The 18,391-nt window shown below is 40.4% G+C and overlaps 1 protein-coding gene across 6 annotated transcripts in view; it reads right to left on the bottom strand.

Annotated features, from left to right (window-relative positions):
• The window catches only part of EXTL3 (exostosin like glycosyltransferase 3), a 127,581-nt gene that overhangs the window by 14,414 nt on the left and 94,776 nt on the right, over window positions 1–18,391 (bottom strand). For 5 of the 6 annotated variants that reach the window (XM_079925784.1, XM_079925781.1, XM_079925785.1 and 2 more), the window contains 3 exons: window positions 14,854–14,981; window positions 7,064–7,208; window positions 1,058–1,186 (listed from right to left, as the gene is read on the bottom strand). In XM_079925784.1, coding sequence (XP_079781910.1) covers window positions 1,058–1,186; window positions 7,064–7,208; window positions 14,854–14,981 — 402 coding nt within the window. Of the gene's footprint in view, window positions 1–1,057; window positions 1,187–7,041; window positions 7,209–14,853; window positions 14,982–18,391 lie in introns of those variants that run through there. The other variant, XM_079925786.1, reaches the window with a different exon arrangement.

The following is an 18,391-nucleotide window of genomic DNA, read 5'->3' on the forward strand; positions in this document are numbered from 1 at the left end:
TGAAGGTAAACTATTTTATAAAATTAAATAATATACTCTTTGACATTAACCTAAGGATATCAGCTGTGAATCCACAGCATAAACACTGACAGAGCCTAGTCATAAATACTATTAATTTGAATGGACAGATTCTCTAGTATTAATTGTTACAAGGCCTTTACCAGGCCTACCCTAACCGTCACCAGGGGACCTTTCACTTGTCTGAATCTGCAGTAATGACAGAGTGGGTGATGGAACTGGTCCTTCTGTGCACTGAGTATGAAATTGGTTATATTATGGTCAAATCTATTCAACTCAAAGACAAAAAACAGAACTCAAATTTCTAGAATTTTGAGGGTACTTTTGCTTTTGTGTAAATACCTTATAAAGTACTTATGTGCCAGGCACTATTCTTAGAGCTTTACACACCTTAACTGAGAAGTTCTTAAACTGTGTGTGCCATGGACACCGCTGGCACTCTGGTTTGGCAGTCTGGTGAAGCCTGTGCACTCCTCAAATGCTTTTAAATGCATAAAATACGTGAGATTACAAAGGAAACAAGTTATACTGAAATATAGAAATGTGTGCACTTTTATTATTTTATCTTATTAAGTTAACAAGATCTATGGTAAAGTTAATAACTACCATAATTTCAAAGCAGTAATGAACATAAACAATACTTCAAGATGTGGCAACAAATGTAACATGATACGAAAATACCTATGAGTTCTGCTGGTGACAAATAACAGTTACTGCAAATACTCTTATGAATTATAGCCTGTTTCATAACTGATAAAAAGGATAAATTCCAGTTTGAGATTAGTGAAAATTAAAGATGTAATATTTTTCCCATTCAAGTTCCAAACCCTCTGATTTCTATCCATTTACGCCTAGGAAGTGAAGAGCCCCTGTATGAACAGCTCAATTAACCCTAAGACGATCTTATTTAGTTGGTGGCGTCATCGTCCCCATTTTATGGATGAGGACTCTGAGGTACGGTTGTTACCCACCGCACAACTACAAAATAAGTGAATTAAGTACACGTGTGACCCCAGTCCCGTAAGTGAGAGGACCTCACCTTGATGGGGGGTTTCCGAGTGATGTGGGAGACGAGGAAGTTCATGGCGATGTCCTCACAGTTGATGTATTCGTCCACCATATCTCGGATGGCCTGGGGCATCACGTAAGAATACAGGTAGGCATAATACTGTCGGGTAGAAACAGAATCACATACTTTGTCAGAGGCCACAGTTCTTTAGCTTTCAGCAAAAATATGCTCAAAAGGAAGGGTGCTGTGGTGGGAGGTGGGGTATGGCAAGCACTGAGAAGCGCCACTGGCATTTAGGGAGTCGGGTCCAGGGATGCTAAACACCCTGCAAGGCAGACCTTCTGCAGTGAAGAATCAGCCCGTCCAAATTGCCCTTATCACCCCCTTTGAGAATCAAAACGTCGTGTAATCTCCTTGGTACCACAGTGATTCTGCAACAATATAAAGATTTATCAAATTAGGTGGGACACTAGTTCAGCTGAACAGCCTACTCTCTCTCTGACACAGGCAATAAGGGATATGCAAGGGGGAAAGCCTGGTTATCTTCTCAGACCTCAATAAGTCACTGAGCCATGAGACATCCGATCCCTCCGTGCCTCACTTCTCACTATTGGCATCGGCTACCCCCTGCTCCAAGCCACCAACACCTCTGGCCCGCATTATTCATACAGTCCCCTAAACAGCCTCCCTGCTGCCATATTTTCCTCCCTACAGTCCATTCTCAGCACAGCAGAGCAATCGTGTTAAGACACAAGTCCAGGGCTTCCCTGGTGGTGCAGTGGTTGAGAGTCCGCCTGCCGATGCAGGGGACACGGATTTGTGCCCCGGTCCGGGAGGATCCCACATGCCGCGGAGCGGCTGGGCCCGTGAGCCATGGCCGCTGAGCCTGCGCATCCGGACCCCGTGCTCTGCAACGGGAGAGGCCGCAACAGTGAGAAGCCCGCGTACCGCAAAAAAACAAAACAAAACAAAACAAAAAAACACACAAGTCCAACTGAGCTCATCTCTCCTTTACTCCAAACCCCTGAAAGGCTTCTCATCTCACTCAGAGTAAAAGCCCAAGTTCTTAAAATGCCCTGCAAGGCCCACAGAATGGTTTGTGCTAGCCCAAACCTGCCAGTGAATGTCGACTGCTAAATTTTCAGGGGTTTTGTGAGACTATTTAAGAATTTTGTGAGCTTGTTATGAAAAGTAGCCATTAAAAATATAATTACATATACTTAAAATTAAATAAGTTATACTAAAAGTTACAGTAAAAGCCAATAAATACCTAAAGCTCATCATTTATTAGTTAACTAATTAATACATTTTACAATTATTTATTACATTTACTGTCATCTTTTTTTTGTTTTTTAATTGTTTGGTCATGCCTCATGGCATGCGGGATCCTAGCTCCCTAACCAGGGATCAAACCCGTGCCCCCTGCAGTCGAAGTGCAGAGTCTTAACCACTGTACCGCCAGGGATGTCCCACATTAACTGGCATCTTGAGGCTGTTTATGTCTATCATATCTGTATGGTGAAAATACTATATAACTGGCATGGACCTGCCCATCTCTTCCAAACACCATGTTCATTGACTTATACTGATAACTTGAACTCGGCCATGGTAAGAATATTTACACCACAGAAATGGGCAAATGCCATAAAACAGCAAATGTTAATGGTGATGTGTTGCAATATGCTGACGATGAACAGGTGAGGTGCCTAATAAAACCTTACTACCTTAAAATAGTAGAATCTATATAGCGAAATAATCATAAAATTTTTGTGCAAAGAGTGGTTTGCTGGTTATCTTGTGGCAAAGTACTTAAGAGATGGTGAACTTAAAAGATGAATTACACATTTTTCTTTTACAAAAAGACAGGTGATTAAAATCTGTGTACCCTTTAAATGGCCAGTGACTGTCATCAGTAGGCTAATGAGAATATTTATTAATTGAATACAATCCATATCTTTATCAAGGGAAATGTGACACTATAAAAGAAAAAAGAACTGACTTAAAAATATACGGAGAAAGCATTATGAAAACAAATGTTTAGAAGTATTGCCACTATTATGTGATTTTTTCATGCCAAAAATCATTTTTAAAATATAGAAAAACTTTTGTAACCTGTTTAAAAATCTTCTAAATGAAAAGTTTCAGTGAATTTAGAACCTACTCTAAAATATAAAAATGTAACATCTTCTCATTAGTTTGCTAAAAAAAACTGAACGCATCGTAGAAGATGGAAATTCTAGTCCAATTTCAACAAAATGCTACCAAATTGGTGGATAAGTATCACAACTTAGGAAGCATGGCAATAAGGTATTTCTTCCAGGGGCAGTGATTAAAACCAAGTATCAGAAATATGCTTAATTTTGGATATATATACACTACCAAATGTAAAATAGATAGCTAGTGAGAAGCAGCTGCATAGCACAGGGAGATCAGCTCGGTGCTTTGTGTCCACCTAGAGGAGTAGGATAGGGAGGATGGGAGGGAGACGCAAGAGGGAGGAGATATGGGGATATATGTATACATATAGCTGATTCACTTTGTTATACAGCAGAAACTAACACACCATTGTAAAGCAATTATACTCCAATAAAGATGTTAAATTAAAAAAATACATGCTTAATTTAGAAATAGACCTCTGAGTTGCCATAATACACAGTGTCGAATCAAGATTTTCAAAAATAATAAAGCATATTCAATCATATTGCTTTCACTAAAATTTAAGCATTTAGTGAGAATATTACTGTGAAACTCTTTCATCTTTATCTCAACCTTATAAAAATTTCTGTAAGTACAGTAGTATGCATATTATAATTTATAAATAAATATATACATTTGTGGGCTTCCCTGGTGGCGCAGTGGTTGAGAGTCCACCTGCCGATGCAGGGGACACGGGTTCGTGCCCCGGTCTGGGAGAATCCCACATGCCGCGGAGCGGCTGGGCCCGTGAGCCATGGCCGCTGAACCTGCGCGTCCGGAGCCTGTGCTCCGCAACGGGAGAGGCCACAACAGTGAGAGGCCCGCATACCGCTAAAAAAAAAAAAAAAAAATATATATATATACATTTGTGAGATACCAAAGTATTTTACTGATAGGCACTTAGGATAAAAAAAAAAAAAAAACTTGATTGCTCTAGATTCGGGATGACCAACTTAGTTGCTTTCAAGGGCCAAACAAGGAAGGCAAATAAATAATAGACATGTTAAAGAAACGGCTGTAAGAAAAATACAGTCACGGGACAAGTAAGCACACACGTGTCCTCCTCCAGGGAACGGTGGCTATGCAGCTCCACCCAGCTGGTGCCAGGCAGGAACCCTGCTCCAGTATGACCTGATCTCCATTTTCATTGAGGTCCAGATCTTTTTGTAAAATTCTCTGATTTTTAAAACCTGGCAGTGTATAGGACATCACCAGGGGGCAGGGCAGCTAGTTTGTAAACCTTGCCCTAGATTTTCAAAGAGAAAAAAACAAACAAACCTAAGTTTTATTAAGTCAATTATTTATTACTTAAAAGTAAAGGGATCTGGGACTTCCCTGGCGGTCCAATGGTTAAGACTCTGTGCTTCCACTGCAGGGGTTGAGGATTCGATCCCTGGTTGGGGAACTAAGATCCCGCAAGCTGCGCAGCGTGGCCAAAAAAAAAAAACACAAAAAGACAAAAAAAAAAAAGTAAAGGGATCTGACTATTGTCATCTTTAAAGAGCAAGCAGAAATTTGATAAGGTAGACTTTCCAGAAGACAAGTAAATTCTCACGGTGTGAGTATGCACTGCTAAAACTGGGGGTTCTTTCTCAAATGACCAGTGTGAAAATAAATGACTCCTAGTTAGGTGTGGTTTCTCAGCCCGATGCTTTCTAATTCTACTCACAGTCCAACCAAAGCCCACAAGTTTGGAAAATAATCATGAGAGCCAAGTTCAAGAATGGGATGAGCATAGCAGCTTCACACATTAAATTTTAAAAAGAAAAAAAAAAAACCGAGAGTGTAATGACCTCTCAAGGCTGGTTCAAAATGCTCCCGGTAAGATGACTTTTAAAGTAAAACTGAGGAGACTTGCAAGATGTCACCTCTGAGATGTGAAATATATGAGGGACAAAAGATTTGAAGGTGGGGTGCGGGGAGAGATAATCAGCTTTTTGGGGAAAAGTTCAGCTTGAAGTACCAGAGGGACATACAGGGGATGTCCTGAAAACAATTAAATACACGAGTAAAGCTCTCAAGGAAAGGCCTTGGCTGGAATATAAGGACGGAAATCACCAGCTTACGGATGCTAAGAAAAGCCACAAGACACTGAGAGTACAAGAGAACATTTAAGGAAAACACAAAGTAAGAAGAGCACTAGACAGCTATATATAAAATAATCAACAAGGACCTACTGTATAGCACAGGGAACTCTAACTCTGTATTACAGTATTCTGTAATAACCTATATGGGAAAAGAATCTGGAAAAGAATAGATATATGTGTATGTATAACTGAATCACTTTGCTGTACACCTGAAACATTGTAACTAAATGTACATTGTAACTAAATGTAACTAAATGTAAACATTGTAAACATTGTAACTAAATGTAACTAAAATGTACAAACTAAAACATTGTAAATCAACTTATGCCAATATAAAATAAAAATTAAATTAAAAAAAGAAGAGCGCTAGACAGAAGTAGAACCCTGTGATACTTCAACAATTACAGGGAGACAGTGCGCTGGATGGGTCTTCCAGGAGGGCATGGAGCGGAGATCAGGGTGATGGGCCAGGTGCTAACATCTTTGATGACCATGAAGGGATGATTAGTAGGAGGCTGGCAGATGGAGCAACAAGACAGACACCATGAACCTCAAATGAGATTTTACATGACAGGTGAGAAGTAACTGTCTAGAAGTGTCACCACTAAGCAGTGCAAATGGTTCTCTACACCTTGCTCCAAAGTACAAATCGGGGGAAATGAGTAGCTTCAATCACTGGCCCTGGAAGGAATAAAAGGAAAGCACTGTCCTCGGAGACAAGTCAGGTTTCAATCAGATCAAGGAGATGGAGGAGGTGTGCTGTGAAGTGGGGGGTGGAGGCAGTTTGGCGATCTCAAAACAAGGATTCTTCAGAACCCAGAGGGAGGACTTGGGAGGGAAGGTATAGTGCAGCACTAACCAACAGAAATATACTGAGAGTCACAATTGTCATTTTAAATTTTCTAGTAGCCATGTTTTTAAGAAATAAAAAGAAACAGTAAAATTAATTAGTAATATATTTTATTTAACCCAGTGTATCCAAAATAATTGCACTTTCACATACAATCAATATAAAAAATTACTGAGATAGTTTACACTCTTTCTTTCACGCTAAGTTTTCAAAGTCTGCTGCGTACTTTATACGTGGAGCACACCTCAACACTGACTAGTCATATTTCAAGTGCCCAGTAGCCACATGTGGCCAGTGGCTACTTTACAGAACAGATGACATGTAGAGGGAAGATGAGTCAGGAGCAAGAAAACAGAACAGTTTAGCGACAACAGTACAGGAGAGGAGTAATGACTGGAAGGATTTGCACAGTGAATTTTCAACGAAAACCAGGATGTGAGGCAACATGAAAATTAAAAGCTCTCAGGAATCAACTAGAACTTGCAGAGCCCCAACAGACAGAGGTTTGTGGTGGGGCTTGGGATAGAGGTGGTTGAGTCAGAAGAGGGCCAGGTTCAGCCTTCTGTTGACCAGGTCATGTCTGGAATGGTTGTGGGGAAACTGGACAACATTTTGGCCCAATGCCCTCAATTTTACAGAGGGAGAGCCAGTGCCCGGGAAGATATACTGATTTTCCTATTGACCTATGTGCAATTATACAGGCAGCCTTCTCATCCGGACTTTTTATTCTAGCGTTGCTCTAATCATCTTGATCACTGTCTTTAAAAACAGAAATAACTTAATTCTAGCAGAGAAGCGATATATAAGAAGCGCTAGCAGAGCTAACTTTAAAGCAGCATTTCACTGCCCCACAAAGGCTCAACTCTTACCAAGTTCGTGTCAATCCTACCAGCTTTTTCTTACCTTGTGGAAGAAGGCAGCACCTGTCAGCACCATGGACAGCTCACAGGAGTAGTTGGAGTTGTAGAGCCAGGACTGATGAGGGATGTCCCACGCATGGTAACGGCCAGGGAAACCCACAATGCGGTCCCGTGCTTCTCTCCACACCCTCAAAAAACACAAGTATATGCACACTCCTGAGTACAAAGCTCTAAGGTTATCAGAAACGTTTAAAATTATTGCCTCTATTTTGCAGACTCTCTTTGGGCTGTTACTTCTTTTAAAAAAAAAAATAAACAACTGTATATACCATATCAATCACAAGATAAAAAGGATAAAAACAAACAGTGTCAGGAATTCCCTCCGGTCCAGTGGTTGGGACTCCGTGCTTTCACTGCTGAGGGTGCAGGTTCAATACCTGGTTGGGGAACTAAGATCCCACAAGCCACGTGGCCATAAAAAAAGAAACAAACAGTGTCACCCACAGCTTCCTTAATAAGTACCTGTTTATTGATCCTCTAACTTCTGGCAGCCAGCATCTCTCCAGCCCTTATAGAAGGAAAAAGTTGGAATAACACAGAAAGGATCTAAGGATCTAAGGGTCTAAGGCATTAAAGGTCTCCAGAATGGGATAAGTATAGCAATCTGCTAAGAAGCAGGAAGAAGATGATTTTTATATCTATTTATTTTTAATCTTATTTAATTTCTAAAACGGTTTATTTTTAATGTGTATGACATATTAGGACTTGTATATAATTTATGTGTATTGCATACTTACTTCTCTTTTACTGAGCGGGTACACTATAAAAAAAAGCTTAGAGGGGAATTCCCTGGTGGTCCAGTGGATAAGACTGTGTGCTTCCACTGCAGAGGACTGGGGTTGGATCCCTGGTTGGGGAACTAGGATCCCACATGCTGCACGGCACGGCCAGAAGAAAAAAAAAAAAAAAGCTTAGAGACCACTGGTCTAAATAGGAGACTGCTGCCTGGAGTTAGGTGCAACAGTCTTAATTCCTGATTTGAGCAGAGCTCAGGTAGAAACCTACAGCATGAAAAGAAGTGGTCTACAGAACCATACAAATGAAAGACTTCATAAATGCAAGAAATAAATTGAGAATTCAACGTTTCCAGAATAAACCTTTATAACATCCTCAAATTTATAGGTAAGGTACAACAAATAAAATCAGTTTCACAGGCTAAAATCACAGAGCTGAAAGCACTTATGTTCCACAGCACCCTACATGCTTGCAGAAGTGCTTCGGGGGTCCCATAAACAATAGACCATCACACCTCCCCACTCCACCTCAGCCCAACGGTGATTTAAACTGCCTAAGAAACTCCTTCATCACTCATGGAACTTCAACTCCTAAAACACGTAAGATTTCAGGTCAAAAGAGTTCCTCTCCTATTAAGTTTGAAAGCGACTAATCTAGTCCAACAGATGAGACACTACAACTTCTATCACAACTTCGCAGCTGTCTAAATGGGCTTTCTGCCACATCCCACCCAAATCCCTACCTCTGTCCCGATTTATCTCCTAAAACTGACTCCCAATTACTAACCTAAAAAGCTCTAAGATGTTTTAATAATACATTTTGACATTTACAGAATGTAAGGATTGCTAATAAATACCAATGGCATATCCAAATGCTATATCAATACTCCTAAAGATACTGATCTCTTCAAATGCTTATCGATCCTACTAGTCCCGAAATATCAGCAGAAGAAAGAATGTGAAACACTATTTTAATTATCAGATTTGGCTGATTTAAGTCAATATATACAGTTTTTAATAAGGTAGACTATCCTTTGCTACATGATATCAAAAGGCAACATATCCAATTTGTTAAAGGCTGTCGATGCCCAACTAGGTATTAATTATGTTAAATAATAAGGAAAAAATCAGCATGGAAGCACAAGCACCAGACAAATACAAGTAAAGGCTCAAGTCCTTGGGATGAGGCATCAGGACTTTCAGATAGTAAGGTCTCAGTGGAATCGGAAAGTTAGGCATGTTAAAATATCAATTATAAATAATGCTATCAATTTAAGTATAAAAGTGTTACACATAACCAGTTCCTTAACATTATATTCAAATTATGCTGCATTAAGTATTTTCAACCTATGTGCAGTATCATAGATCATGCTTTGGTATGTATACCTTATCCTCTTTTTTTTTTTTTTTTTTGGCTGTACCATGCAGCTTGTGGAATCTCAGTTCCCTGACCAGGAACTGAGGGCCCCGGCAGTGAAAGTGTGGAATCCGGACCACCAGACCACCAGGGAACTCCCAGTACACCTTATCTTTAATGAATTAATTTTTTAACTGTGTTAATGTTCCAATTACCTACAAAATATGTTAGGGAAAAAGTTTCAAAGGTAATTCTATAGCTCAAACTTAAAGAAAATTCACTGGATAAATTCAACTTTGCCAAATAACTAAAGAGAAATTTTAAAATAATGAAATCAAGATACTATTCCACTGAAGAATGTGAGTCACGACTAACGTTCTTCTGTTAACATTTCAGATTTACATACTATCACCTTTGAAATAAGTGCATCAATTCAACCTTGTCATGGCACAAACTGTGGCCCATCATTTCCATATTAATATAGTCAGGTTAAAAAAAACCTGACAACTCAAATATTTACATTATTTTAAATAACGATGATTTCTTTTTCTTGCAATCCTATGAGACTCAAAACGATTTAATAAGTTACCTGAATGAAGCAAAAGGTCATGTTACTGCTAATATTTAATTTAAAACTGATTTTTCTGATCTTCAAAACTTAGGCAAATGGTTTTGAATAAAGATCAGTATATTAAAGATATTGAGTACATTAAAGTAATATGGACTACGTCACACAAAGAGACAGTCTCATCCTTCTTGGTTGTATTTCCATGTTTCTCCCTCTGGTTCATTAAGAACCAAATGATTTGACATGTAGTAAGAAAATAAAGGGTAAAATCAACTAATAATCAAAAAATGTATTTAAAAAATAAGGTGAGATTTTGCTTCCTGACCATCTAAAACAATAGTCTTTTCCAAATCCCATGTTTCTATGATATTATGTAAGCCTTTTCCTCCTGTCTAAAATAAAATATTAAGGAATGTGTACCAAACCATGGTGAAGGAAAAAGGTTTTGATTAGCTCCCTTTGGAAGAGAAACCTCAAAGCAGAGCAATGGCAAACAGAGAAAAAGATCAATATCAGATCCAGTGGTGGAATTAAAAAATTCTGGGCCAAGATGACAGAGATACTTGGATCCAGGAAGAGAGACCTACCTTCCAGTCCACAACCCCATCCCTCCTCATACAGCTTACACTATCACCTTTTTTGAAAATAAAGTTTACTGAGACATAAATCACATACCATAAAACTCACTAGCTTAAAAGTGTACGACTCACTGGGTTTTAGTATATTCACAGAGCTATGCAACCATCACCACTACCTCATTTCAGAATATTTTCATCACCCCAAAAAGAAACTCCATAACCATTAGCAGTCCCTCCCCATTTTCCCCCTCCCCATCCCATGGCAACCACTAATCTACTTTCTGTCTCCACAGATTTGCTTGTTGTGGACATTTCATATAAATGGACTCATATATTATGTGACTAGCTTATTTTACTTAGCCTGTTTTCAAGGTTCACCCATGCTGTAGCAGGTTCACCCTTGAACTTCATTCCTTTTTGTTGCCAAATAATATTCCATTGTATGCATATACCACGGTTTGCTTATCCATTCATCAGTTGATGGACATTTGGGCTGTTTATACTTTAGTTTTTTTTGACAACTGATTTTTTTGGTGTGTGGCAAAATGTATGTAACATAAAATTTACCATTTTAATCATTTTCAAGTGTACAGTTCGATGGCATTAAGTATATTCACACTGTTGTATGATCATCAATCTCCAGAATTTCTTCACCTTCCCAGCCTGAAACTCTGACCCACTGAACACTAACTCGGCATTCTTGCCCTCCTCCAGCCCCAGGCAGCCACCACCTACTTTCTGTCTCTATGAATCTGACTACTCTGGATGCCTCATGTAAGTAGAATCATATTTAGACTCATTGACTCTTATAAATAATGCTGCTACGAACATTCATGTACTGCTTCTGTACAGACATAAGTTTTCAGTTCTCTTGGCTCTCTTTATCTGTCCCTTAAGAACATACCTGTTTCCTTCCTTGCTGTGTAAGCTGAAGTTTGCCAAGATCCATATTATCTTTTGCCAGAGGGAGAATTTCTATTTATTTATTTGTTTAAAATCAAAGTGCAGTTGATTTACAAGTGATTCAGTTATACATATATATATATATATATATTATTTTTCAGATTCTTTTCCATTATAGGTTATTACAAGATATTGAATATACTTCCCCATGCTATATAGTAGGTCCTCGTTATCTATTTTATATATAGTAGTGTATATCTTTTCATCCCAAATTCCTAATTTATCCCTCCCCCCACTTTCCCCTTTGGTAACCGTAAGATTGTTTTCTATGTCTGTGAGTCTATTTCTGTTTTGTAAGTAAATTCACTTGCATCATTTTTTTAGATTCCACATATAAGTGATATCATGTTATTTGCCTTTCTCTGTCTTGCTTCACTAAGTATGATAATCTCTAGGTCCAACAAGGTTGCAGCAAATGGCATTATTTCATTCTTTTCTTATGGCTGAGTAGTATTCCATTGTATATACATATACCACAGCTTCTTTCTCCATTTATCTGTTGATGGACACTTAGGCTGCTTCCATGTCTTGGCTACTGTAAATAGTGCTGCAATGAACATTGGGGTGCATTTATCTTTTTGAAAAGGGGACCCTCTTACACTGTTGGTGGGAATGTAAATTGGTGCAGCCACTATGGAGAACAGTATGGAGGTTCCTTAAAAGTCTAATCTGGAAAAGATGAAAACTCTAATTCGAAAACAAAGTTTTTAGATCAAAGGATGCCCAAACAAATGAGAACAGAGTCAGGACAATAAAAGGTTTAGAAGTCGAGCCAGAGATAATTCACCAGTCATAACCAGAGGCTAAACCTCAAATTTCAAATGACTGTTAGGAGACTCTTACAGCTCAATAATAAAAAGGCAAAGGATCTGAATAGACATTTCTCCAAAGAAGATATACAAACAGTCACTGAGCACATGAAAAGATACTCAATATCATCAGTCATAAGGCTTCCTGTTATTCTCTCACCACTTGGAAATCTGTTGACAAATGGAAAAGGTCAAAGATCTTCCTAGGGACTTCCCTGGTGGCGCAGTGGTTAAGAATCCACCTGCCAATGTGGGGAACACGGGTTTGAGCCCTGGTCTGGGAAGATCCCACATACTGTGGGGCAACTAAGCCCGCATGCCACAACTACTGAGCCTGAGCTCTAGAGCCCACAAGCCACAACTACTGAGCCCACACACCACAACTACTGAAGTCTGCATGCCACAACTGCTGAAGCCTGCGCGCCTAGAGCCCGTGCTCCGCAACAAGAGAAGCCACCGCAATGAGAAGCCCGCACACTGCAACAAAGAGTAGACCCTGCTCGCCGCAACTAGAGAAAGCCCATGCACAGCAACAAAGACCCAACGCTGCCAAAAATAAATAATTAATTTTTAAAAATCTTCCTAAATCAAGAGCCATAGAAGATAGCAAGTGCCAGCTATCTTAATAAGCTTCAAACTCATCAAAGCAGGACCCTTTATCTAATCATTCTTGGGATCTAGCGCTGATTGGCAATTCTCCTGTTAACATCCCATGACTCTGTTCACAGCTCCCAGTCCTTTAGCATGCTATAAACTGCATCATGCTGTATCAGAAATACACCACCTTCCCTCCCCTCCCCACCACCATTAATAACGACAACTGTGATGGCAAAAGCCCATTTCTGGAACCATCACATGGCTTTTTTTCCTTTCGTAAAAACAAGTAAAGAGAGCTGGCTTCTTAACGGTCATGGTACAGAGGAACACATTCCAGTGGGATTTTTATCACTGCTAACAACAGACTCTTGCCTCAATAATATAGTAGGAGGAAGAAGTCAAAGGAAATGAGAGGCTGGGTGAGGGAGAGGAAGAACAGATGTTCTGATTTGTCAGAAATATGTCAAATAATTCTTTATAGATGGACCTAAGACAAATACAGCAATAAAGCCGCTGCTCCTTTCATCTGAGCATCTGCACTTATCCACTTAAACCAAAGGAAGCCTGAAAGCTAGGGGTCAGGCCAGGCTTTCAGTGAATGGAACAAAAGCACAGAGAAAAAGAGTTCTCCATCCTGGATCTGTACTTAATTTGAACAAGATCTCCAAGGGTATCTACTCCAGTGCGTCTCAAACTACCTGTGGCAAACAAGTAATGTTCTCCTGGCTTATTCATGCTTCTGTAAAATACAATAAAAATGAATCACATGGTTTCTTACATATGACATCAAAAACACAAGTAACCACAGAAAACATAGACAAACTGGACTTCATTAAAATGAAAAGCTTTTGTGCTTTGAAGGACACCATCAAGAAAGTGAAATGACAACCCACAGAACAGGAGAAAAAATTTGCGAATCATATCTCTGATAAGGGACTTGGATCTAGAATGTAAGAGCTCTAGAGAACTCTTACAACTCAATAATTAAAAGACCACCCAAATAACAATGGGCAAAGGATCTCAATAGACGTTTCTTCAAAGAAGGTATATAAATTGTTATTAAGCACATGAAAAGATAGCCAATAACATGAGTCATTAGGGAAATGCAAGTCAAAACTACATTGAAATACCACTTCACACCCAGTAGGAGGGCTATAAATAAAAAATGGAAAATAACAAGTGTTGACAAGGATGCGGAGAAAATGGAACCCTTATTCACTGCTGGTACAATATAAAATGGTGCAGCCACTTTGGAAAACAGGAGTGTAGTTCCTCAAAATGTTAAACGAAGAGATACTATATGATCCAGCAATTCCACTCCAAGGTATATATCTAAGAGAAAGGAAATGTTCATATACAAACTTGTACGTGAATGTTCATAGCAGCACTAATCACAATAGCCAAGGAGTAGAAACAACCCAAATGTCCATCAATGGATAAATGGACAAACAAAATGTGTACATCCATACAAAATGGATGAAGTACTGACAGATGCTACAAGACGGATGAACCTTGAAAACACTATGTTAAGTGAAGAAACCAGTTACCAAAGAGCACATATTATATGGTACCATGTATATGGAAAGTCTGTAAAAGGAAAATTTATAGAGAAACAAAGTACATTAATGGTTGCCAAGGTCTCAGAGGAGCTGGAGAAAAATGGGGAATGACTGCTAATGGGTACTGGATTCCTTTTGGTGGTAATGAAGATTTCTAAACTAGATTATGGTGATGGCTGCACAACTCTGTAATTATACTAAAAACCACTGAATGGTACACTTAAATGAGTGAACTGTATGATGTATGAATTATATTCAATAAATGTTACCCAAAAAATGAATTATAAGAAAAAAGTTCACACTTGGATGTCATGGTAAATATTTTAAAGTTTCTAAATGCCTACTCTCAATTTTTGTACTTACCTCACTGTGGACAGGTAATAAACTGTTCATGGGCCAGTGTACCAGTCCAGGACACACTCTGAGTGGCCCTGATCTACTCCATTCCCTCACCTGTACTGTTCCCTCAAAGTGGGATATCTAAGCCCAATAAGATGTCTCAGTTACTATCAGCTTTGAAATTCATTTGGCTGCCTAATCCAGGTTTTGAGTTAGTTTCCTGTCACTTGCAAACAAAAGTGTTTCGTAATTGAAAATCAGCTCCTCACCGAAACCCAAACATGATTTCATCGTGGCGGAGGTGAGCGTCATCATCAATAGACAGGATGGCCTCTGTCTCGATTTCATTCCAGGGCAGGAATCGATTGTTCAAACTGTTCTTCTCAGTACGGACCACCTGCAAAGAGGAAGGAAAAACACTTAACGGTCAATGCTGCATCGTTCAATGCAAAAGCATAACTGCCTTTAGGTCAAAGCAGACTGTGGCTAAACGTCCTGAATAATTTCGCCGGCTTACCTACCACTTGTAAAATCTAGCATACGCCTTTTAGGAACAGAAATTGCCTCATGTTTCAGCAAATGTATAAAGATTTCACATTTTAAGCTGTATTCATTTGCTAACTAATTTTTCTGTGAAACAAGCTAAAGCTGAGGATTATTTTACGTATGCAAGAAACACAGTCTAGGGAAATTAAACATAAGTTTCCCAAGAGAACACAAGGTGGCAGAGTAAAACTGAGATTATGATTCTCAGCCCTGGAATCCCCTTTAAAACCAAACTCAGAACTCCCTTGAGTCTATGTAATTTCTGACCCCCAATTTTAAGGCTTTTCTCTTTGGTATAAAAGAACAAAGGACAGTCCTTTGTTCCGGTTGAGGTTAATTACTTATTACTTCACTTTTCCAATTCCTACCTGCAACACTGACTACACTTACAAGAGGTTTTTCTTTCAAGGTGTACCTGATCCAGTAAAACTAACAGCTTTCGTGTCCAAAGAAATTCCCGATTCAAAGAATCTCTATCCAAAGTGACCCACTATGAAAAGCAGTAATTTCTTCACAAAACAGAGATTAGTGCCCAAATGGTAGAACTACATTATGATTTTAAAAATTATTTAAACCTACCTCAGATAAGCATAGTTTACTATAACATAGGTAGTGGCTTTATTATTCACCTTGTCCCTGATAACTCAAATAAACAAGGATGAACATACTCAGTACTTTGATAGCTCATTTTATTTTTACGGTTTCTATACCTAATTAATCCAGCTAGTGAGGAACCATCATTTTATTCTCAAAAACCAGAAACAAAGAGTACTTCTTGAGCAATCACCTTTTTGGAAAGCCAAGAAGGGTCATCTTACTTTTAACAAAACACCTTACTTGTAATGAGGCTAACCTCCACGTAGCATAAGGAATGTAATTTTATCCAGAGTCTAAAAGTTTATGAATGGTTTCAAAGGTACTCCCATGACCTCACGAGTATGGTCCCTTCGGCTTAAAATACTCTTTCTCCTATTCCTCTACCACATTATTCTCCCCCTGGAGACCCAGTTCAGATGCCTCCTGTCACTCCCCAACCTCGTCAAAAGTAATCACTTCTTCTGTGTTCTTAAGGCAGAGTCGTCATATTTCAATTAATTCATTCTAGCACACTTAGAATCCAATTAGTTCAGAGCCAGAAGGGCCTTGGAGATCAGTCAACTTTCACTTTACATGTGGACGACTGGCAAGTGGCAGAGCTAGACTCTAACTAATAACCCCAACTCCAAATCAGTGCTTCTCTGCTAAACTTCGATTATGTTTATAAATCTCATCCAACGAAAGCCCCATGGAAAATGTATTACTAATTTGTGTACCATCAAGAAATAAAAATGCTGCCAAACAATAAAGATGTGAAAGTTTATCATTTAGAATGTTTAATAAAGAGCTTTTTAAAACTTTACCTCAGTCCTGGAGGAGTTCCTACCAAGACAAGGGAAAATCTGTAACAGATTTGCTACTACAGAGAGCCAAGCAATAGGCAGAGAAACCCATCTTGCCCTGCAGCACTTTTTTCCGTTGCGGAGCACAGGCTCTGGACTCGCAGGCTCAGCGGCCATGGCTCACGGGCCCAGCCGCTCCACGGCACATGGGATCTTCGCGGGCCGGGACACGAACCCGCATCCCCTGCATCGGCAGGCGGACTCTCAACCACTGCGCCACCAGGGAAGCCCTGCCCTGCAGCACTTTTGACCAATATAAAAATCCCTGAGCTTGTAGCCCAGACCTCCCAAGCTCGGGTTCAGCAGTGACAGAACAAAGGCACTGAACCCTGGGTCAGGAAAAAGAGAGGAGCAAGAAGGGGGAGAAGGCCACGTGCTCACCATGGTATCTGCCTGGCTCTACCTCAGGGAGTGGGAGGGTGGCCAGAAGTAGCCGAAGACAAATGCCAACCTTGGTGATATGCTGTCTATCTTAGGAAACACCCAATTTCAGAGATGTGGAAATGTAAACTAACGTCCACCCCAGAATCAGCAGACTACGGCAGCTGTTCACTCGAACGCTTGCCCCACAAGCTACCCTCAGGTCATTCATGTTACTGTCCTAATGTGCGCGGCATTCACTTAACACAGACCTGCAACGCTGCCAGTTCAGGTGAGTACAGCTGTCCCTCGGCTCTACCAGGGAATATACATAGCTTAAAATGAGAAAAAAAATCCGTGAAACATCCAATTCTTGACTATTCAATTGTAGATGACCAATTTTGTGAGTTAACCACCAGGAGGATTACCTACAGCACAATTAACAATCCAAGAACATAGTACAGAGCTCCAGTACTCAAAATACAATCCAAAGACCAGCAGCACGGGCATCATCTGGGACTCTGCCAGAAATGCAGAAATGCAGCCCTCCCTAAACCTGCCAAGTCAGGACCGACCTGCATTTTAACAAGATCCCCGAGTCCTATGCACATTAAATTTTGACAGGCGCTGGTACAGAGGAAAAAGCATGGCTTTGAAGTCAACCAGAAAAACTTGCGTTCAGATTCCAATTCTACCACTTGTCATGTGTATGAACATAAGTAAGCAACCTCTCTGCTAAATCGTCACAGCACCATGTTGTGTGCAAAAATGCAAGTTGTGGGCTTCCCTGGTGGCGCAGTGGTTGAGAGTCCGCCTGCCGATGCAGGGGACACGGGTTCGTGCCCCGGTCCGGGAGGATCCCACATGCCGCGGAGTGGCTGGGCCCGTGAGCCATGGCCGCTGAGCCTGCGCGTCCGGAGCCTGCGCTCCGCAACGGGAGAGGCCACAACAGTGAGAGGCCCGCGTATCGCAAAAAAAAAAAAAAAAATGCAAGTTGTTTATCAGCCAAACTTGACAACCCTACAAAAAACCTTAGTCTAAAAACAAGATACAGGGCTTCCCTGGTGGTGCAGTGGTTGAGAGTCCGCCTGCCGATGCAGGGGACACAGGTTTGTGCCCCGGTCTGGGAAGATCCCACGTGCCGTGGAGCGGCTAGGCCCGTGAGCCATGGCCGCTGAGCCTGTGCATCCGGAGCCTGTGCTCCGCAACGGGAGAGGCCACAACAGTGAGAGGCCCGCGTACCACAGAAAAAAAAAAAAAACAAGATACAAGGGCTTCCCAGGTGGCGCAGTGGTTAAGAATCCACCTGCCAGTGCAGGGGACGCGGATTCGAGCCCTGGTCCAGGAAGATCCCACATGCTGCAGAGAAACTAAGCCTGTGCGCCACAACTACTGAGCCCAAGTGTCACAACTCCTGAAGCCCGCGTGCCTAGGGCCCATGCTCCGCAACAAGAGAAGTCAC

Source organism: Stenella coeruleoalba (assembly GCF_951394435.1).
Source record: "Stenella coeruleoalba genome assembly, chromosome: 7".
NCBI lineage: Eukaryota > Metazoa > Chordata > Mammalia > Artiodactyla > Delphinidae > Stenella > Stenella coeruleoalba.